This window comes from Typopeltis vanoorti, chromosome 5 (genome assembly GCF_054136105.1).
Source record: "Typopeltis vanoorti isolate ZY-2024b chromosome 5, IOZ_Tvanoo_1.0, whole genome shotgun sequence".
In the NCBI taxonomy this organism is placed as follows: domain Eukaryota; kingdom Metazoa; phylum Arthropoda; class Arachnida; order Uropygi; family Thelyphonidae; genus Typopeltis; species Typopeltis vanoorti.
The window spans coordinates 107,988,940-108,013,891 of NC_143553.1; the positions used below are offsets into that span (position 1 = coordinate 107,988,940).

Sequence of the window (24,952 nt, forward strand, 5' to 3'; positions counted from 1 at the left end):
GAGGAAAACAACAGCCTCCCTTTCCTAGACACACTAGTCACCCGCCAGCCTGATGGAACCTTGGTTTTCTCAGTTTATAGAAAACCCACCCATACAGGCAGATACATTCACCAACAACCCCCCCCCACACACACACACACAACAATACGGAGTGGTGAAAACACTATACAACAGGGCTAAACTAATCTGTTCTAATGGCATGGCCCTAAACACTGAACTAAATCACATCTTCAACACTTTCTCAGCCAATGGCTACCCTCCCCAAAAAATCCAAAAAATATTAAAACCTACAAACCACAGCCCCCTCCACAACAAGGATTACTCTAAATCCATCACCATTCCCTACATCCGAGGCACCTCAGAAAAAATTACCAAAATTTTAAAAAAACATGACCTGACCTCCTGTTACAGGCCATACAGAAAATTGGCATCCCTTATCTGCTCCACTAAAGACCAACCACTTCCCCTAGACCTACCTGGTGTATACCAGGTCCCTGCAGCTGTAAACTGTCTTACTTTGGCCAAACAAGTAGGACAGTGAATATCAGAATTTCTGAACACAAGGACTACATTCGTTTTCACAAGTACAGCCATTCTGGTCTTGCAGACCATGCTCTGGATACATGCCACAGAATACGGTGGAAGAAAGTTACAGTAAAACACCGTAGCAAATACAAATTAGAAAGACTATTTATGGAATCGGCCTCAGACCTAAGAAACTCTCCAAACCTCAACAAATTTGGTTGTATGCGACTGCTCCAAATTTGGGAGGCTTACATCAGCAGCCCTTCAGCCCAACGGCCAAGAACACCTACTTAGTGCGCTAGAGGGTACCATCAGGACTTTTAGGAGAACAATAGCTTCATCTCTTCATTCTTAGTTACTGTGTTGTAGTACCTACATGCACATGCCCTTTTTTTTTTTGTAATTTCCTTTTGAAGATGGCAAAGTGTCGTTGCCGATATATTGGAAATATTTATTAAAGTGTAATTTAATTTATATTCGATCTACATTGTTCAATTCCATTCGTTAAGTGATTTAAGAATGTTACAGGGAATAGATCATAAAGATAAAAACTTGAATAAAATACTCAAGCAGTATAATATAAGAATAGCCACCTTAACAGAAACAAGAAAACAAAATTGACTTTAAAAAAGTTAATGATTATACAGAAATATATATAGTGGACTAAAGAAAACTGAGATAGTTACAGCTGAAATTATACTGATGATATCTGAAAAATAAAATTTGAAAATAAAATATATGGTTATAAATACTAGAACAAAAGAATCACAGAATAAAAATACTCAAAGGAATGTGACATTATTCATTTTTAAAATAATTCTTCAATAAGCTATCTCCATATTGTATAATAACTGACTTTAAACATTCAACATAATCCCCATCCAAGAAGTCTCAGAAGCAGTATCCAATTGTAAACAAAAAGTGATTTTCCTGTCACCATGCTTCATTTGCAATATATTATATTGCTTCTAAAAGTTTCTGAGGATTTTCTCACTCTCAGTAGCAGAGCAATGGCATGAGCATAAAAGTATTTTGTAAATATCTAGTCTTGCCATAAATACTGTTACAACTTCTGCCCACAGAATTGTATGAGCCCAGTTTCATTAGTGGTATTCTGTACAGCCAATATTCATATGTTTATCAGTAGAGAGAGAGAGAGAGTTGTTTAGCTATACAGGTTAACATGCAGGTGGGAGATTATGAGAACTGTGTAGCTGTAATAGCACTTCGCAAGGTTGGATACAGCCACCTGTTATTTTCAACATGCTAAAAACACTTGTGATCAGTAGGATGCTTGTGTATTGGACTGTTAATCTTTATAACGATACAGAAAATGTATCTGACCACTGAAGAACAGGTCGACCACATTGCATTAGGATATGACAGCTTGTGAGTGCTGTGAAGGCATGCCTCTGCCGTAATCCTGCGAGAACACAAAGTGATGTCACAATAGATGAATGTTTCACAGTGAACGATGCCATGTGTACTAACCGACAACCTGGTAGTGAGAACCTATTGTCATTTTACTGGACACTTCCTAACACCAAAACTTATGCATCAGAAGTGCTTTTGATAAAATCAAAAGCACTTCTCCGGCGGTATATGAACAACAGAAACATATACCAGCTTCACAGATGAAAATATTTTCACCATTGAGGAGTTGTTAAACTGCCAAAATGATTGAGTATATGCCCCAGATGGTTGTGCAGCACATGCCATAGCACCCAGGATTCAGAGAGATCATTACCCCACATTAGTGATGGTTTGGTGTGTGTTGGGGGGGGGGTCAAAGTTGCATTTCTGCAAGAAAGGGGTCAAAACATAATAATGCATAGCATTATGCATATCCTTTTGGTTATGTATAATGCTATGCATTATGGAAAGGGTCATTGCCCTGACTGGTTTTGATCTTTATTGAGGTCTCCTCAGTGGGAGCTAGACCCAAAGGTAATAATGAGGTTGAATGAAAAAGTCATATCTTTCATATACGAGTTGCTAAAAGGTGTATAACACCTTATTATTAAAATATTCTGGATTAGAAATAATTGTTGGAAGTTTTCCCACTTGGTTATACTATAAATTAAAGATACCAACGAATTATATACTTGGTTTTATCCAAGTGTAAGCAAACAAAGTTTGCACCTGAAATATAATCAGGACTAGGGCAACTCGTATATAGAAGCTAATGACTGAATGATATAATCACATAATCATAAGAAAGATATTTATTTAACCAAATATTTCGGTCTGGAAATAGCAGACCATCGTCAGTGGTATTACAAGAACAGTTTAAAAAATACAAGCTAGAATACTAACAATAGATCGTTAAAATTAGAACACGCTGCGTGATGTTATATCACTAAGTATGAAACGGAATATTTTGAAGTAGAAACATGATTGAATTTGCTATTAAAAAAAAAAAAATTAATTAATGAGTAATCTTGATTAGACTTTCCCAGATTTTTGATATAGATATACAGTCATTACAATTCAGGTTGAGGCGATGGAGCAAGGCCTCCACGCTTTCCTTGAACAAACATTCGAACCTATAACAGGATCTATGTAAGAGGCGAGGCCTGGACCAAAGGATGCTGTGGTCAGTTTCAATCCCATGTTGAGCCAATCCAGACTTTTCAGGTTTGTTGTGAAGAATGGACGATTGATGTTCTTGGATTCTTTTTTCAAGAGAACGTCCAGTTTGTCCAAAATAAGAGAGATCACAGTTGCACGGAATTTGATAAACTCCAGGAAGAGATAAAGTTGAGCGTTTGTCTTTAGGAGAAGGAAAATGAGAAGACAATTTGTTAATAGGTGAATACGTAGTTGCTAAATCATATTTCTTTAAAATTCTTGCGATTCGTTCTGAAATACCGGAGATATAAGGAATAGACACTCGACATATTGAAACTTTGTTGTTTTGTGGAGGATTATAAGAATTGAGAAGACGTTGAGTACTTTTTTCAGAAAAGCCATTGAGTTTCATGTGTTGTTGGATAGTAGAAAGTTCTTTCTGTAGATAATCAAAAGTAGAACAATTAGTTTTGGCTCTTCTGATGAGGCATTTTATAATTCTCTGTTTTTTGACATGGATGATGGGCTGATTCTTTAAGAATATAACGATCTGTGAATGTTGGTTTCCTGTATACTGTGGTTGTAAGAATATTTGAAGGTGATCGGATGAGGAGAACGTCTAAAAAAGATAACTGGTTGTTTTCTTCTAATGCCATGGTAAACTTTATGCGATGATGCAAGGAATTAATACTGTTTAAAAAGGAAGATAAAGTGTTTTTGCTGTGAGGCCAAATAGTAAATATGTCATCTATATATCTTACCCAAAAAGTTGGTTGACGGAAAATAGATGCGAAGAGGACTTTTTCTAAATGTTCTAAATAAAAGTTGGCTAAAGCCGGAGAAAGAGGACTTCCCATGGCTGTTCCTTCTACTTGGCTATAAAATTTGTTTTGACATACGAAATATCCAGAATGTATTACGAAATCGAATAGTTTTATAATATCTTGAGGAAAGATGTCAGCAGGTAATTTTAAAGTTTCCTTGAAAGGTACATTGGTATATAAAGCTTCTATATCAAAACTAACCATCGTTTTTAGACATTCTCCTCGTCCGATCACCTTCAAACATTCTTACAACTACAGTATACAGGAAACCAACATTCACAGGTCATTATATTCTTAAAGAATCAGCCCATCATCCATGTCAAAAAACAGGAATTATAAAATGTCTCATCAGAAGAGCCAAAACTAATTGTTCTACTTTTGATTATCTACAGAAAGAACTTTCTACTATCCAACAACACATAAAACTCAATTCTTATAATCCTCCACAAAACAACAAAGTTTCAATACGTCGAGTGCCTATTCCTTATATCTCTGGTATTTCAGAACCTATCGCAAGAATTTTAAAGAAATATGATTTAGCAACTACGTATTCACCTATTAACAAATTGTCTTCTCATTTTCCTTCTCCTAAAGACAAACGCTCAACTTTATCTCTTCCTGGAGTTTATCAAATTCCATGCAACTGTGATCTCTCTTATTTTGGACAAACTGGACGTTCTCTTGAAAAAAGAATCCAAGAACATCAATCGTCCATTCTTCACAACAAACCTGAAAAGTCTGGATTGGCTCAACACGGGATTGAAACTGATCACAGCATCCTTTGGTCCAGGACTCGCCTCTTACATAGATCCCATTATAGGTTCGAACGTTTGTTCAAGAAAAGCGTGGAGGTCTTGCTCCATCGCCCCAACCTGAATCGTAATGACTGTATATCTATATCAAAAATCTGGGAAAGTCTAATCAAGATTACTCATTAATTAATTACTTTTTTTTTTTAATAGCAAATTCAATCATGTTTCTACTTCAAAATATTCCGTTTCATACTTAGTGATATAACATCATGCGGTGTGTTCTAATTTTAACGATCTATTGTTAGTATTCTAGCTTGTATTTTTTAAACTGTTCTTGTAATACCACTGACGATGGTCTGCTATTTCCAGACCGAAATATTTGGTTAAATAAATATCTTTCTTGTGATTACGTGATTATATCATTCAGTCTTATGTCGCAAGTATTCCTTGAAACAACAAGAAGCTAATGACTTCTCTTCAGGTGTATATAATTATATAATATCAAGTATATAATTCCTTGGTATCTTTAATTTAATATTTACTGTCTTTTCATGCACAATTGTTGCATACCTCATTCAGAATCAATGGCTCAGAGAGGATATAATGCAAATGCTTGATGTTTCATTGTATATCATTATATGGCAATACAAAATCTAACTACAAGCTGATTTATTTACTTTTGTTGATTACTGCTCTGCTCTTTAATTTTCAGTGTTACGAGAATCTTCAAGAGGCTATTAACCGTGAGGAAGGAATAGGAATTGAGTATGATGAAAATGTCATTTGTGATGTGTGCCGATCAGTAAGTATTTCTTTGACACATTTTAGTATGTGATCAGATCTTAACCTAAGAATTAATTTTTGTTTTCAAGTACCATCATTCTGCTATAATGTGTGAATTTGTTTGTATGCAATAGATAAATAGGGGAATTTGTCTATTGCATATCTACTGCATATAGGAAAAACATGAAATTGCGTTAGCTCATACACAATTTTTCACAAAGGGAACTATGCTTTGCACTGCTAAGCAGCACCAAGTGAATGCAAAAAATGCCACCTGGGATGTAGTGACCTACAAAGGAATGCAAACACACACACATCTTAACTCTCACCCCCCCCAATATACCAATGTGCATTTGCCCTACAAGTATTAATCATGCTGTTCTTCTTAGTTTGTGTACTTTTCTTAATAAATGTGTTTAATACAGCATCCGAAACACAAGTAAATATCCTGGTCGTGAGAATTCAAGTAGTGGATGAAAAAGGAAAGCATTAAGCATTGAAGATAATTTTGAAATGATAAAATGTTTTGAAAAAAACAAAACATATGATATCATGAGAGCAACAGACTAAAGAAATCCACATTGTGCACCATCAGAGAGAACACTGTAATAATAAAAGACAGTGCTGCAAAGGTGATTAACACAAAGGCCTAAAGAAATACAGTATTTACAATAATTATTAGGAATTAAAGATGTTTAAAACTGTAGTAGCTTTTTAGTTGCAGTATAACTTATGAGACTGTAAAGGTTTTGAATGTTATTCTCCTAACCCTGTTTTTTGTCCTGTTATTTTTATTGTGCAAAATTCTATAACATGGTAATTTTTAGGAATGCATATACTGCATTCTAGGAAAAACAAGGATATATTGAGATGTTCAGTTAGTTCTTCAGTGTAAGTCATTGTTGTAAACATATTCAAAAATACTGCTAATTTCTGTCCTGTGATAGAATGCAGAGGTTTTTCAACAGCTGAGCAACGCACTCAATGAAAATAATTATCATCATCATCATCTATATCCTAATATGCATCCTAAAAGAGTGTTCATGCTACTATGACAGCACTACATGATCAAGTTTACATTTTGATTAATCTCCTATCCACAATTTTCCTCCAAATTAGTGTATTACTTGTGCACTCCAATATTGTCATATCTGACATTTCATGCTTCTAAGGCACTTCTGACTGAATTGGTCCACTTAGATCATGGTCTTCCTCTGGGGGTCTATCTTTCTTGCAACATCTTGGCATCAAACACCTGTTTTACTAACCTTTCTCCCATTCTGTTTAAGTGACCATACCCCTTTGATTAGTTCTGCTTGCACACTCTTGAATATTAAGCTAATGTCAAACCCCTTTAATATATGTTTATTTTTAATATGATTCTGCCATTGATGTCATCTTTTCACTCCCTTAATTTTTCTCAGAAACATCATATCTGTGGTCTCTAGTCTTTGCTCGAGTGCTTTATTTCTAACCCAACTCAGATCCATAACTTAAAACTGGTTTGAACACTGTCTTGTATACTATTAGTTTGGTGTTTTGGCTAATTTCTCTCTTATTCCATATTCATTTTTTTCACTGGTTCCCCACAATAAGAGCTTTGCATATTCTTTTGTCCGTTTCCAAATTTAGTTTGCCATCTTCACTAAAAACTGTGGCTCCATCTGTTCATTGGACATCAAAAGATGCTGTATGGTCACTCAGATACTCAGCGATATGCCACACCAGTCCTCACCATGTGGTCCTGTTGTATGCTTTTCTGGAGGCTTCAACTCTCTGAACATCAGTCACTCCAGACACACCATCCATCCTCCATCTTTCATGGTTTGCCCTTCCTCTTTTCCCAGGAACTTTGCCTTCTATTACTCTTCTGAGAAGTCCTCTTTCTGTCCTTTCAGTGTGTATGTGTCCAAAGTATTTTAACTTTCTTCTGTCAGTATCCTTAAGGAGCCTTAAAGTTCTCCCATTCATTTGTATGCCTCTCAGTATATGATATCCTCAACAGCCTTTTGTAACACCACATTTCAAAAGCAGATATCCTTTCTTATCTGACTTCTTTAGATTCCAAGTCTCACATCCATAAGTCACTGTTGGGAAAAACAACTGCATCCAAAATCCTCAACTTGTTCCTGTGGAGATAGATCAATCCTTACAGATTTTAGACAAGTCCCTGACTTGTTTTAGTCATTTCTAATCTTCTTCTGAACAGTAACTCTTCACAGTAATAACGATTCCAGGTACTCAAACTTAACGACTTCCTCAATTCTTTCTCTATTAAGGTACGCTTGTTTCTCAGGAGCTTCCCTGTCTGTATTTCCTTTGAGAACCATAATCTTTGTTTTTGCTAGGATTAAGCTGAAGTCCTGCGTTCTTACTGATCTCATTAACTTTGTGAAGAATTTATCCTAGTTCTTCCTTGTTATTACAGAGGAGTACTGTATCATCAGCATACTTCAAATTGCTGATCAGTCTACCACCTATTCTAATTCCTGTCTTGAGCTCATCCAGTGCTACATGCATGATGTCCTCAGCATAGATACTAAACATCCTTGCCTAACTCTCTTTCCAACCTGAAGCCAGTCAGTTAATCCAACACCTGTTCTTACCATGGCTTCTTGCTCCAAGTTAGCTAGCAGCCTGATAGTGTGTTGAGAAAAACCCATTCTTTTCATTACTTCTCACAATTTCACATGCTGAACACAGTCAAAAACTTTAGTCTATGAAACACATTACCATAGGGAGTCTAAATTATTTATACTTTTCTATGATCTGTCTGAGGCAAATGATCCGATCTCTGGTATCTTTACCTTTCCTAAAACATGCATGTTCCTTAGGCATCTCTGCCTCAACTTTGGCCTCAATCCTATTTAGAACGATTTTTAATAAAATCTTGCTTGCATGAGATACTAACTAATAGTTCTGTAGTTCTTGCAATCCTTCATATCTCCCTTCTTATGTAGTGGTGAAAACTGCCTTCTTTCAGTCTCTAGGTCATAATCCTGTCTCCCATATCCTTGTAATCAATCTATGAAACATTCTTGTCCCTCCATCCCCCTGTAGCCTTAATTAACTCTGATGGGATTCTGCCTGCACCTGGGGTCTTATTGCTATTAAGCTGTTTAACTGCTCTTTCAATCTCATGCCTAAGTGGAGGTGGTTTCAAATCGAAATTTTCCTGGTGAGAGGCACCTCCAAATTTTCTTTATCCTCTCCATTGTACAGTTCTTCACAGTATTCTTTCAATGTGTTTTTGATTTCCATTTCTTCTGTCAGTACTGCTCCATTTCTGTCTTTGATGAAATTCAATTTGGGCTTAAACTTGTGCTTTAGGTCACAAAGGTCATCCTTTTATATTGTGCCTCCTCATCTGGAACTCTTCACATTTATTAGTATAAAACTTTTCCTTATCCTGTCTGATGGCTCTTTTGACTTCTCTATGTAATATCTTATATTCCTCAGTCCCTATGTCTCTTTGTTTTTCCAACTACCTGTCGATTAGATCCCGCATTGAATCTGATATCTATGGGTCTCTTGGTCTTCTCATTGGGCTGAGATACTTCTTGACTGTATCCTGTATTGTAACCTTGACTCCTTCCCAAAGTATTTCTGGTGAGTTCTCACAGTCCAAAAAATCATCCAACTGAGTTGATGTATTCTTCTGTGAACCCATTAGGAATTACCCGGATATCCAGTCTAGTGGAATGTGCCTGACTTGGAAGGTTTTGGAGGCTTAGTCTTACTTTGGCTCTTACTAGCTGATGGTCTGTACCACAATTCTGCTCCAGGACAAGTATGCATATTAGAGTTGCTTATCTTCCACTGTTTGGAGAGCCAGGATGTAATTAATCTGGTGCCTTGACCTATTAGTGTTAGATGTCCAAGTATAGGTCCATCATGAGTGTTTCTGGAAGCAGGTATTGGTAATAACTAATCTGTTAGCATTGGCAAATTCCAACAGTCCTTCACTATGAGTGTTATGTTCACCCAGACCAAACATGCCACACTCAGACTTAACTCTCTCTTACTCTTTCCCACTTTTGCGTTAAAGTCCCCTGAGGTGTAAAGTACATCTCTTCTTGGTAGGCAGTCCAAAACAATCTGTATGGTCTGATAGAATTCCTCACTCTCTTTATCAGGCCTATCTGTGTGGGGTGCATAAATCACCATGATTGACCCATTGGTAGGATGAGCCTTTAATCTAATGCCAAGTATGCCATCATTAATGGGATTATAACAAAGAAGGATTCTTGCCTGAACTGTCTTCATTATTATCACAGCTACATAAGAATGCTTTGACCTTCTCCATTCCATCAGTCTCTGTAATTCCCATGATGTCAATTTTATACTTCTCTATCTCTTTACAGACAATATTAAGAGTACCCATCTGTAGACCCTGAACATTCCATGTGCCTATGCAAAATTTTCCTCTAAGATTAATCCTATACCTTCTGTATAACTCATTCACAATATCATTGACTTTTGTTGAAGAGTGTAATATACTTCTTAAACAGGACCTTCTGCCTAAGCTCTGATTATTCTGTGCAACAACCAATGCAGCATGAGATGTATTATAAGGCACAACCATATTAGCATGTGTGCCTAAATAGCTAAAATATTTTACTTGTTTTATAGGCTCCATTCAGAATGCAGTTGATGTGCTCAGTGTCTCTGCTTATTTTCATAGTTTTTTCATTTTTTTTATTGCTGATTTTCACGACACCTGATTTTTAGGAGTACAACTTCATCTGCATAGAGCAGAGAACTAAGTTGGACATGTCTGATTCCAATATCAGGCCTAATGCCACTTTCTTTCATGATGTGATCCACATAAATGATGAATAAGAGTGGAGATAATGTGCATCCTTGTCTTACCCCTTGATTTTACATTAAACCATCTTCCTGTACTTCCAATTGCTGACTTACAACTTAACTATAGACCATATATGTATTGCTCTTTATAATATTCCATTTAGATGTTCTTTTCTAGATGTTCTTCTCATCCACTCATCATCAGGTGATTTAACTACATCTGTTTATTGAAAGCCCACTTTCATTGGATGCTACATTCTTCAACAGTTTGCACACCATCCCTTCTCAAAAAGACAGGAATCATAAAGTCTTTAATTCAATGAGCTAAGACTAATTGTTCAATTCCTCATCAATTACAGGAAGAACTCAAACATCAAACAATATATGAAATTAAATGGCTTCTCAGAAAGGACTACACAACATCTGTTTGACTCCTACAACCCAAACCTAAACAACAAAGAAACAGTATGTTGAGTCCCAATCCTATACATTTCTGGCATTTCAGAACCGATTTCCAGAATTCTGGAAATATGATTTAGAAGCTACTTTTATACCCATCAATAAACTCTCAACTTATTTCTCTCCCCTCTTCAAAAGATAAATGCTCTCTGATATCTCTCTCCCAGGTGTATACCAAGTTCCTTGTGACTGCCTTTGGACAAACTGGACTCAATAGATAAGAGATTACACGAACATCAATCATATATTTTCCACAGGAAATCCAATAAATCTGAATTGTCTCAACACTGAGTAGACACAGACCACAACATTCTTTGGTCTAAAACAAAATAAATAAATAATAATTAATGACTTTCCCATAATTTTGATAATAATAGGCAGTCATTAGGCAGGGAGCAAGAGTAAAGTAATTTTAAAAAATTTAAAAAAAAAATTTAGAGAATATTTCTTGGAGAAGATTTGTTCCACAGAAGTGAGTAGATGAAAGACAAATGGAAGTAGCAAGTACAGTGAGTCAGTGGTTCAACTGTTAAAAGTTGTTGGACAGCTATTTGCTTGTTTTATTATTGTATTGCTATTAGTAGAAATTTGGTGTGGGGGGACATGATGAATACCAGTTATGCTAAATAATACTCATAGAAATAGAAGAGACATTATGCAGAAGCTGTGATACAATGGTGGTAGAGAGTTTGTGAGGTTTATCAATCAGCTGAATTGCCCACTTCTGAACAGCATTAAGAATATTAGAAAGTTTAAATTTAGATACACTACATCAAATGAAAGCAGTATTTCAAGGTTGAGATTATTTAGGATTTGTACAAAATAAGTAGCTATACATATAAAAATAACATCTTGAGCAAAAAAAAAAAAAAGAATATCATGCTTTTTGAAAGCCAGGGATGCCATAAAAGCGATTTATTTGTGCCAGGAAAGGCTACTAGTAAGAGTAATTCTGAGAAGATTTCTGGTCTTGACTGTTTGGTTTAGTATTATCAGAAGTGGGAGGGGAACAAAACTATGTATATTTTTATTTATTCTTTTTTTTTTCTTTTTTTTTTTAGCAAGAAATTGAAAAATGAAATGTGTTTTGAAAGCTTTGAAGGTGAAAAGGCTGTTATTGCCTCCATTTGAAGGATAGTGCAGAGATTTATTAATTTTCTATATATTTTACTGCATTTTAATTAATTTTTACATCATGTGAAACCCTTTTCTAGAGACCAAATGGAACTTTTCAAAGGTACTTCACCACCCACATAAAGACAACTACAGACATCCATGCCCACGGTAGGATTTTAACTTGTAACCTGTTGAACACAGATATGCTAACCACTTCGCCAACCAAATTCATAGTATATACATACTTGTGTACTGTAGACAATGTTGTTTGTCTAATTTTGCCATTAAACTCTCCAGTGAAAACCAAAATTGAAATGATAATAAATTTTAATAGAGATCCTAAATACCAAATTTCATTAAATCCTTCATTTTGTCAAATAAATAAAAATGATTCAGTTATAGCAAGGAGGGGAATTCTCAGTTATTGATATCTCTGTGGTTTTCACAAGAACTATCATAATTGTATGTGCTTTCTGTTGTCCATAAAGTTCTAACAAATGGTAATGCATTGATAAAAATCCAAGCATAGTTGATTTTGCGTAATTTCTCCATCATCATCATCAAGTATGTATCTTTAAGAGTTGTACATTATTACTAACTTTCTATCAATAGTTTTCCTTAAGATTAGTCTACTATTATTTGGATCTTATATTTTAGACTTGTAATGCATTTCTGATTGCATCACTCCAACTAGGTCTCTTGATGTTCTTCTTCCTGCTATTCTGGATTCAAACATGAGTTTGATGCTAGGATGACAGCTCACAATGTCTGGTTACTTTCTAATATCTTCATTTTTATGATTCTGCCATCTAGTCACTCCCTTGTAGCTTAACTGAATCATTTCAGCTGTAGTAAACTGACCTGAAAGTACCAGAAAGTTTTTTCACTTGGGTATAAATTAAATTAAACTTGCCAAGAAATTATATATTCTTGTTTAATCCTTTATCCAAGTGTAAGCAAACAAAGTTTGCACATGAAGATGACTAGGCTTCTTGTATATATAGTGGCTAATGACTTCACATTAATTACCTTAGTATCCCATAATGCAAAGAACACATTGTTTTGGGTGTGTATAATGCTATACATTATGGGAAGGGTTACTACTCAGACTGGTTTCTACCTTTATTGAGGTCTCATCAGTGGGAGCCAGACACATAAGAGACACCAAGGATGAAGAGTAATTTGTGAAAAGATGTAACACCTTATTATTAAAATGCTCAGAATTTGAGTTAGTTGTAGAAAGTTTTTTCACTTGTTATAAATTAAATGAAACTTGCCAAGAAAGCTTTAAAACTTTCTACTTTCAAGAAAACTTTCTACAACTATTCCAAATATCTAAAAATTATTCAGTTATTTTATAAGCAAAGTGGATATTAGATCCAGCATTATTTCAAAGCCGAGTGTAGAAACTGTGAAAGTTTCATAAGTTGACCAGAGAGCTTATGGGTATACATTCCTTGGTATCCCTGAGTTGCCTTAGTGTGGCCTACTTAAGAGACATAGGTGCTGTCCAAGAATCTATATATTCAGCTTTTATTAGTCCATTTTGAAAAGGTTTCACTGGCCTGACAGCCGTTTAGAACTGGTTGGTTCTCTTCAGAGACCGGTGTTTAACACGTTCGCTGCCATGCTCCTCAGGCATAGTTTGTTCCCGCATGCCAAGTGCTTTCACGTCTTCAAGGTCACTACGAGTAATCTCATAGCCGGCTTATCAGACAGAATTTTGTTTCATATGCCAACTACGAGTAATCTCGTATCATCCCCATCTTCAAGGTCACTACGAGTAATCTCGTAGCCGGCTTATCAGACAGAATTTTGTTTCACACGCCAACTACGAGTAATCTCGTATCATCCCCATCTTCAAGTTCACTACGAGTAATCTTGTAGCTGGCTTATCAGACAGAATTTTGTTTCATAGGCCAACTACGAGTAATCTGCTATCACTTCCATCTACATATTACATGCGCTGATGACGGTGTTTATTGCGTCTAGTCTAGTTTTAGTTTCTAGTCTCTAAGAAACTTCAATTTCGCCATGGCCAGTAAAAGAAAACTTACTGATATAGAAGTAGAAGCTTATGCTAACATGAGCGATGATGAATTTCATGAAATATTTGGTTCCGATTCTGAAGATGATCCTACAGACAACTCTAGCGGTAACTCAGATGATGAAGAAACTTTTGAAGATGAAGTTAGCATCCAGCCAAATACATCAACATCTACTTAATGGGAAAATTTCAGTATCAAAAGGTTAGCTGAACTTTTCTTTTCTGAAGATTTTCTCACAATTTTAGTAGAACAAACCAATTTATATGCTTTACAAAATATTGAGGAAAGCTGAGCGCAGATCAAAAAAAGTCAAAGAATTTCAAAACTGCAACAAAAAGCAAGACATACCTGAAATGAAATTATTTTTTGGACTTTTACTTCATATGGGTCCTTGCAATTTACCGTCTATTGAGCATTATTGGAGTACAAATCAACTTTACAATTTGCCATTTTGGTGCTCTAAAATGAGCCGAAATCGATTTCAAATTTTATTGCGTCATTTGCATTCCGCAGATTATTCCCAAGCAGCTAATGATAAATTGCGCAAATTAAGACCAGTCCTAGATCATTTTAATAGTGTAATGCGAAATAGCTACACACCAGACAGAAACTTATGTATTGATGAGTCAATGGTGTTGTGGTGTGGTAGACTGGTGTTTCGGCAATACATAAAAAAAAAAAAAAACATAAATATGGCATGAAATTCTATGAACTATGCGAATCGAATGGATTGGTGATAAAAATAAAAATTTATACAGGAAAACCTGAACTTTAGCGAAAATGGGTCACGCATATGATATTGTATTCTACTTTATGGAAGAATATTTAGACAGGGGTTATGTATTGTATATGGACAATTTTTATAATTCTGTAGCTCTGACGGAATTGCTTATCGACAGAAAAACATACGCTGAGAAATAATAGGAAAAACAATCCACCAGATGTTATTCAGAAGAAACTAAAGAAAGGGGAATTTGTCTGGCAAAGAAAAGGTGTCCTGTTGTAGTCAGCAAATGGAAGGATAAGAGGGAAGTTCTTTCCATTTCAAATATGCACAAATTTGAAATGGTTAAAGCACAAAATCAGAATGGTAAATTTCAGTTAAAACCAAATATCGTTAGGGATTATAATTTGGGCATGTCAGGCACCGATCTTTCTGTTCAAATGCTTTCTTACTATTCCACTTTACGAAAGACAATTAGAATGCCAAAGAAATTGGCAGTATGCATTTTTGAGGTATACATTCAAAATGTGCATAAATTTTATAACATGATTACTGGAAATGCAATGACTGCGTTAAAATTTAGTGATCATTTTATCTCAGTTTTTGTTGGAATGGATGAGCTTACAGCATCAGAGAATATCAGGAGGAATCGGGATTTTCATTATTTGGAAATTTTACCACCAACAGAAAAAAAAGAATCGCCCGACAAAGTCATGCCGTGTGTACACGAAACAAACAACGATGCGAAACACGTTGTTTGTTTCGTGTCCACTTTATTCAGAATCCAAGGATCCAAATTAAGATCCAAGGATCCATATTAAGGGCATAGGAGGTCAGTAAATCGACATACTAGTATACTCGTAGTGTACGAACTATGAGTATACTGTAGACAAGTATTGTCTACAGCGAGTAGACAATACCCGCTGCCAACTACAAGTATACTCGTAGTTGGCAGTGAATGTGTTAAGTAAAGGACCTCTCTAAAAATTACGCAGTCCCTATGAGTGACCGAAAAATCATCCAACTCGGCATTCCACTCGGTGACAGGATCACCCCACCACTGAGCAGAACCGCTCATATTCCAGGGAAACCCACTACCATGGCCCCACATGGACCATGCTGGAAAGCACTTTCCCTGGAAACTCAAAATGCTCTCTCAGGGCAAAATTCCCCGAAATCTTAAGTCCCCTCAGCAGGAGAAGAAACGTTAAGAGAGCAAAAACTCTCATTCAGTACTAAAGAACTTGAAATGTCAGAAAAATGTATTTTTCTTAAACAAACTCTCAGTTGGTGCATAAAAGTAATTACTAAAATAAAGAGCCAAAAGGCTTCAGTTCGACAATGTAAAATTACATAAGCAAAGTGGATGTTAGATCCAGCATTATTTCAAAGCCAAATGTAGAAAGTAGGAAAGTTTCTGTAATAATGAAATTTAAAATTTCATTATTTGAAATAATTTTACTGAATTTTTGAAATAATGCTAGATCTAATATCCACTTTGCTTATGTATTGCTGAACTGAAGCCTTTTGGCTCTTTATTTTAGTAATTACTTTTATGCACTGATTGAGAATTTGCTTACGAAAAATACATTTCTCTAACAATTCAAGTTCCTTAGTGCTGAATGAGAGTGTTTGCTCTCTTAAGATTTCTGCCTGGTCTCTGAAGAGAACCAACCAGTTAGAAACAGTTAGACCAGTGAACCTTTTCAAAATGGACTAATGAAAAGTGAATGTATCAATGCTTGGGCAGAGCCTATGTCTTTTAAGTAGTCTACACTAAGGCAATTCGGGGATGCCGAGGAATGTATTTCCACAAGCTCTCTGGTCAACTTACAAAACCTTCATAGTTTCTACATTAGGTTTTGAAATAATGCTGAATCTAATATTCAGTTTTGTTTATGTAAATAAATAAAGAATTTTATTTTATTTACAAAACAAAACAAATTTACATAAAAATAAATAAAAGGCTCTTTATTTTAGTAATTTAGTTATTTTACTTTAAAAAATATCATTCTTTTATCTCTTTAAAAAAAAGATTTACATATTCATTTTTTATTTAATTTTTCATCATAAAAGCAACTACATGAAATTCAGTGTTAAAAGTCAGTAATTTGGAATTTTATTGATTGCTGTAAAGGATTCATTGTGTATTTTTATAATTTTCATAAGGCAATATTTTTTAGAGATATAAATAATTTTCTGAAACCATATTTCATGTTGCTCCTAGTTTAAAACATAAAAAAAATAGCAAGACTTATTTGGTAATGAAGCACTTCTACTTTCCAACCATAAGCTCATTTAGATTTGACAGATATAAAATTTTAAATTTATATTACAAGAATATACCTGGTTCTGTATTTTTTAGATGATAAGGTATTCAGAGCAAAACTTGATTGAGCAGAAACACATGATAAGAGAAAGGTGTTGAGAATGAACCTCAGTTATGCAAACATAAATATGTATATATATTCAATAGCCAAAAATGAAATATGAATGCTGTTGTTTTGATATTGTTTTATAAAAATAAACTTTCATTCCAAACCTCTTTTATCATTTTGAAATATATACGTAGCCATTTATATTTTGTATTTGTAACACATTCTGTATAAATCCAAATATCTAAAAATCATATAGTTCTTTTATTTAAAAAAATCAAGTTTCCTTTTTTTTTCTCTTTAAAGCTTCACAGAATTTGATCTTAGCATGTGTGTGTCATTATTTACTGAAGCTCATGGAGATAAAGTCTGTTGGATGAAAGTGAGCCAAACGGTAAATGCCAAATGCTTCATGAGCCCATCTTCAAAAATAAGTTTGCTTATGTATTTGCCAAAACTGTTTTCATGGTCTTCCTCTGTGCCCATTAGTTAACCTGTAGAGAGCAAGAACACTGTTGATGTCTAAGTGGGTGTCCCAACCATCTCAGTTGACTTTTTTTTTTTAAATGTTTCTATTAGCGGTCTTTGCTGGCTTTCTTCAAAAATGATGATATTAGGAATGTGAACTTGCCATGTATATCTTAGTATTGTTCAAAGGCATGCTGTCTCAAAGCTATTGATGTTATTCACTGCTCATTGAGTAGTGATGTTCCATGTCTGAGCACCATATGTAAATATAGCTTTAGTGGTGATTTTGTACAGATGAATTTTGGTATTTGTGGTGATGAGATTGGATTTCCAGATATTAGTTAGATTTTTATGGAATTGAAGAGCTTTGTGGTTTCTTTTCACTATGTCAGTTAGAGTATCAATGTAGTAACCAAGGTACTGAAAATCATTTACCTCTTCAAGATTGTGGTCATGTAGCCTAATATTTCCTTCTATTCTGGTCTTTAGGACTTTAGTTTTTACTGCTGCTGACCACTAACCCAATCAATTCTGCATTTTTACATAAATTATCTAACTGGTTTTGGGGGCAGTCTGAATGTTAGCGTCAATTAGTTCATCTTCTTCAAAATATGGACTACTTATGTGGGTTTGTCCTGCTGAATCATTGGGAGTTATTCCATGCCCATTTCCTCTGGGTCTGAATACATAATCAAGGGTAATAATAAAAAGATATGGTGCCAAAGAGTCTTCTTGAAGAACTCCATTGGAAAGCTCTGTCATCTCTCTGGTAACCATTATTACTCTTGCTTGATAATTCTGGTTCAGTTCTGCTATTGCTTTGATTATTTTCAGGGTATGCCATAATAACTGAGAATTTTGAACATCTTTTGTCTATTGATTGAATCGAGGACTTTTAAGAAATATATGAAGCTATATATATATATATATATATATATATTTTTTTTTTTTTTTATTTTTTAAAGTATTAATTTTTAATGACTTAAACTGAGATAAAATATGAAGTTTTAATGAAAATGATACAACTAGTTTCAGCCTTTTACAGCCTTCTTCAGGTATCCACTAAAGATAGAACACAGTAATAAAAATTGAAGTTACAAAAAACTTAGAATTACAAGCAAAAAATGCAATACATAATTGACACAAAAACGTTGTATTTTTCAAGTTGTTCTATCTAACGCGCTATTGTTTGTTGCATGCGAGCTTGCACGTTCTCGTGGACGCCAGTATTGAACAACTGCAGCATGGCTATCAGGGATGTTGTAACTCAAATTGTTGTTCAAATGTTCAGGATTAAGGAGGATTTCCCTGGACTCCACGATTTTCCTTTCAAACTCATCACTGCAGCGAAAAATGTTTTCGGATTTATCCCAGCAAACTGAGTGACTCTGTAGATCATCATGAGGTTTGTTTGAGAAAAGAACATGACTGGATAGGGCAGATGCATGTGATCTTTTATAGGAGCTGTTTCTCTTATGCTCCTCTATACGAAGTTCAACAGATTTGTTGGTCTGTCCAAAATAAGGAATATTACAATCGCACCACAACTTGTAAACACCTGGATATTTCAGGTTGTGATGAATATGCTTCGGATGGCTTATAAGAGAACGGACTTTAGGGAGTGTAGTGAAAAACATCCTGATGTTGTATTTTTTAATCATTTTTAATAAAGCAAATATCTAAAAAGATATTTGCTTTATTAAAGCATTGTATTCAATCTGGCTACTTCAGATATAGGGACTCCATTTACAAACAGAACCAAGGCTTAGCAATGGGCAACCCTTTATCCCTGGTTCTAGCAAACATTTTCCTGGAAGATTTTGAAACGAAAGCCATATCGTCCTTCTCACTTAAGCCGAAACTTTGGAGACGTTATGTTGACGACATTTTCATCATATGGAGTCACGGACACACATCTCATGGATTTTCTTCATCATCTTAACAACCAGCATTCTAATATAAAATGCACTGCCGAACTAGAACGAAATAACTGCCTTCCATTCCTGGATGTATTTTTTACATGATGCTCTGATAGATTTAAAATCTCTATATACAGAAAACCCACTCATACCAAACAGATATCTGCACTGTCAATCTCATCGCTTTCCACCACAAAAGCTCAGAACTATTTCTACCTTAGGACACAGAGCATGCTCTCTTTTAAATGAACCAGATGAGCTCAAAAAAGAAACTAATCACCTTTCTCTTATCTTTAAACAAAATGGATATTCTGAAAAAACGATTAAGAAATTTCTTCTGGATGATCCTCCTAGGCAGTGTACTAGGAAACTACTGATTCTGAAGGTAGCATCTGAACACCTTACATTAGTTCACTCTCCAATAAATTGGCTAAAGTCCTTAAAAAATACAAGATCAGTACATTTTTCACTACACTTCCTAAAGTCCGTTCTCTTATAAGCCATCCGAAGCCTATTCATCACAACCTGAAATATCCAGGTGTTTACAAGTTGTGGTGCGATTATAATATTCCTTATTTTGGACAGACCAACAAATCTGTTGAACTTCGTATAGAGGAGCATAAGAGAAACAGCTCCTATAAAAGATCACATGCATCTGCCCTATCCAGTCATGTTCTTTTCTCAAACAAACCTCATGATGATCTACAGAGTCACTCAGTTTGCTGGGATAAATCCGAAAACATTTTTCGCTGCAGTGATGAGTTTGAAAGGAAAATCGTGGAGTCCAGGGAAAATCCTCCTTAATCCTGAACATTTGATCAACAATTTGAGTTACATCATCCGTGATAGCCATGCTGCAGTTGTTCAATAGTGGTGTTCACAAGAACTTGCAAGCTCGCATGTAACAAACAATAGCGCGTTAGATAGAACAACTTGAAAAATACATTTTTTGTGTCAATTATGTATTGCATTTTTTGCCTTAATTCTCAGTTTTTTGTAACTTCAATTTTTATTACTGTGTTCTACCTTTAGTAGATACCTAAAGAATGCTGTAAAAGGCTGAAACTAGTTGTATCATTTTCATTAAAACTTCATATTTTATCTCAGTTTAAGTCATTAAATATTTATTCTTTAAAATGTACCATTACAACCGAATAGAATCTCAGGAATACATACCTACATATATATGTCCGTGCGGTTAGCCTAGTGGTTATGCGCTTCGCAACCATATGCCTGGGAAAGGAGTGTCCCGGATTCAATTCCTGTTGCCAATGTGAGGAGCTTAAGGATCTTTCTCAGTCATAGCCAAGTTAGCCAGTCTTGGGAGTGGACAGCAGAGTTTTTCTCCCCAGTTTATCTGGGGTTTTTCTCCCGCAAGCATGCAAACCAGCCCCATAAATACATAAATATATATACGGTACAACTCGTTTTTAACGAATTCCACGGGACCGCATATGTTTGTTCGTAATAATCGTTATTCATTATATCAAGAAGGTCAAATTTGAACGAATTAAAAATGTTTTCAGATATTTCTCAGCATAGGTATATTGGGTAACATAAATACATATGTGCATACATACATATAAAGAACAAAAATTTATTTTGTAAAGCTTTACATTTTTACATAAAAAATCATCAAGCATGCTTTGCTTTGCACAAGATGCATATTTCATACATTTGAAATTGTTCCTTATACCACTAAGATGCTTGAATGTGTCGTCTGAACTTACAGATCGCGATTCCATAAAAATCTTGTTAAAATATGTAAAGCACTTTTTGCTTCACACCAGGTAATGATTTTCTCATCATTGCTATTTTCTTCCTTGGAGTCACTACTACTATTATCTTCTTCTGGTGTATGAGATTTGTTTTAAGATGTCAGCATCTGTCGGTATACCCAAAGTTGTGACGCCATTGTCAATGTCTATAAAATTATCAATCTATGCACACATTTCAAAATTGTTCAAGTTTCGTGCTTTTAACCACGCTGATAACGGTAAGAAATTTCTTGTTCTTCATCTTCTTCAGATTCGCACTTGTATTCCGCAAGACTGGCTTTCTTAAAACAGTTTTGTATCATAGAAGATGCCACCAAATTCCAAGCATCACTCGTTAAACGTATTGCGTGAAGTACACTGATCTTCGAGTCGTAAGCATAAGCATTTTCTGCAGATTTTTTTCTGCGTTCTATCAGTTCCGAGACTAACAGATGACGAAAATGGGATTTAAAACATCTAATTATGCCTTGATCAAGTGGTTGCAAGACAGATGTCACATTCGGTGGCAAAAAAAACAAGTTTTATGTTTGTTAAATTAGCCACTACGGTATGGGCAGGACAGTTGTCTATCAATAACAAAATTTTCCGGTTTTCACTGCGAAGATTTTTATCCCACTTGCAAATTTCATTTTCGAAAATTGAAGATGTCATCCAGGCCTTATTCGCTGTATAATCAACGGGAAGTTTCTTTATGTTTTTAAAGCATCTAGGCTTTGCCGATTTTCCAATTACAAGAAGCTTTCTTTTATCACTACCGGTCATGTTCACACAAACTAAAACTGTGAGTCTATTTTTGATAAGTTTTCCACCAATGCACTTTTTGTTTTTAAATTGAAAAGTTTTATCAGGCGTTAAATTATAAAAAACCCCTGCTTCATCTGCATTATAAATGTTGTTGTATCCATACCTTCGTTTGATGTCCAGCCATACATTCTTGATCCAGTCAGAAACAACGTTTTTGTCAATGGACAACGCCTCGCCACTTACTTTTGCGTAGACAATATTGTTTCTGTTCTTAAAGCGATCAATCCACCCATTGTTGCATTTAAAATCGCTATAACCAAGTTGAATAGCAAATTTGTCAGCTTGAACTTTCAAAATTGGTCCGCTAATAGGTAAGCCAATGGTTCTTCGCACTTTAAACCACAAAAGAAGTGCCTTGTCAACGTCACTTTTATTACACTTTTTAAGTTTTTTACACTTCAATAAATTGTTTTCAAAAGCTTTCAGAGGTCAACTCACGATTCTTCCAAATTGTTTATATTGTAGATTGGGACAAACCATACTTCTTTGCTACTGTCAGATTTGATTGGCCACTTTCCACCTCCCATATAATTTCTACTTTTTTGGAAACTGATAAAATTTTCCGTTTGACCCCCCGACATTTTTCCACAACCAGAAAATGCATATGTACGAAATGTCAGTAAAGGAACGACTAACGTGTATTATTCGTTCTTTATTCCCGTGAAACGAATTCGTAATAAACATGAAATACATACATTAAATCAAATGTAATTCAAAATTATTCGTTATAAACGTGAATTTGCTGTAACCATGATTGTTATAACCGAGTTCTACTGTGTGTGTGTGTGGTGTATATATATATATATATATATATGTATATATATATATATATATATATAAAAAAAAACTTTTTTTCTTAACAGGAAATTACTCTCTCTCTCTCTCTCTTTTTCTCTCTGTAGTTTCACAGTAGTATTTTATGCCTATTTCTCCCAACTTATACAAAAAAAAGGGGTGGAAAATACGATAGTATGCCTATCAGACTCTTCTATTCTCTCCAATTTATTATTATTATTTTGCTTCATGCACAAAAAAGTTTGTTATATATACAGATTATTAAAACACAGTGTGTATATACTGATTGTGTACAATTGTAATGTTAATTATACAGTGCTCAGGAGACTGTTGTGGGATTGTACAAATGTGTACAGTTTAGAAGGGAACCTTTTTTTATGTCAAGGTGTGTCTACTTATTTGGCATTCAAGTGTAGGTCCCAAATTGCCAGCTTTTTGTTCATGATTCAAGTTTAATTCTTATAAACAGTTCTTCATATTTTATAGAATATATGGGGATTTCTTCTTAATGATTAGCTTTGACATTTAATGGAATGAAGGGCATAAGACTGTGCTGGTATCCTCCTCTTTCTGGGCACATTCCAATGATAGTTTGCTTTATTTTTGATAATAGCCAGACTCAGAAGAAGGAAATGAGATGGTGTTCTGTGACTCATGTAACATCTGTGTTCATCAAGCATGTTATGGAATCACTACCATTCCAGAAGGAAGTTGGATATGTTGCCCTTGTGCTTCTGGTATTCGACCATCTTGCATTCTATGCCCTAATAAGGGTGGGGCAATGAAGAGTACAAGGTAAAATCTGTCAATGTTTCGTTAAATTTTAAAATAACTTGCTGATTAAAATTTAAAATAAATACTGTCGATTTACATGAAACTTAATGAGGTGTTGAGGCAGTGTATTCATCTACTGAATGTTATTAAATTGGCAGTAATTTCATTGTTTCTATCTTGCAAAACTAAATCCTCAAGTTCCTTCTTTTAGGAAAGATCAAATTTTGCAGTGTCTTTTAAAAGTTATATAATCTCCACTAACATGCCTATTGCATGTACCCCCCCCCCCCCCCCAACAGTCTTGCAAGTGAATGAAGTGTTTTAGGATGGCATTACCACTGTTCGATATTCTTAGACAGAATGGTAGAGGAGTGTTTTAAGTTTCCGCAATTCTCATATTTTAATTCTATAACAAATGAGATGTCTGGAGCTGTATGAGATACAGCTGTTGCATTGTCAAATGAATGGTGAAGAATCATATGGGCTTGAAAATAGCCGTATACTCTCTTGTGTCTCAATAGCTCTGAGGACATAAAGACGACCAGTTTATTAATTGATTGCCATTCTCTATTCTTTTTAGTCTGAACATATTAATATGTTAATATTGTTTATTACAATATATCTCTTAACTTATGAAATAGTTATTTTATCATTGACTGAATGAACAACTAACATTTTGTGATAATGTGCTTCATTTGTCTATTGGTTCTATCCAAAAATATGTGCACACAAATAATCATTTGCAACACTCTAACACAACCACAAATGACATTAGAAAGAGAGCAACATATGTTATTTTATTAATGTGATGGCATCCAAGGTATTAGTTTCATATTATGAAGATTTTCTGTATAAAAGATATAATAACCCATGCTGTAAAAGGCATAACCAATAGTTTTATGCAGCCTGAGATATCATCACCAAATTCCTCTCATGTACCCTCAGGGTATGTCCAGGATATATGATATTACTGCATGAACAAGTTACATCGTTACTAACTTCTGATCAACAGTTTTCCTCAAAATTAATCTGTTATCTATGAAAACTCTAATATTATCTTATATCTTATACCAAGATGTTATATTTTGGTCTTCTAAGGCACTTTTTACTGTACCAATCTAAATAGATTTTGGTCTTCTTCTGGGTCTTTTTCCTGCCATAGCAAAGAACATTTGTTTTCCTAATCTTTCCTCTCTCTCCCATTCTGTTTAAGTGACCATACCACCTAAGATTAGTCTGCTAACAGCTTCTTGAATGCTAACATCCAATTTTTCCTAATCTCCTCATTTTTAAATATGATACTACCATTGAAGCCATCTGTTCATTCCCCTAATCTTTCTCAGAACTCTCATATCTATTGTCTCCAGTCTTGATCAAATTATTTCAAACCCAGCTCTCAGATTTATAAGTTAAAATAGGTTTGAACAC

At 34.8% G+C, this 24,952-nt stretch overlaps 1 protein-coding gene across 5 annotated transcripts in view; it reads left to right on the plus strand.

The window, feature by feature from the left end:
* The window catches only part of LOC150106713 (PHD finger protein rhinoceros-like), a 397,154-nt gene that overhangs the window by 158,510 nt on the left and 213,692 nt on the right, over positions 1-24,952 (plus strand). For all 5 annotated transcript variants that reach the window (XM_090392660.1, XM_090392659.1, XM_090392661.1 and 2 more), the window contains 2 exons: positions 5,385-5,474; positions 23,364-23,545. In XM_090392660.1, the coding sequence (XP_090248786.1) occupies positions 5,385-5,474; positions 23,364-23,545 (272 nt within the window). The remainder of the gene's footprint in view (positions 1-5,384; positions 5,475-23,363; positions 23,546-24,952) is intronic.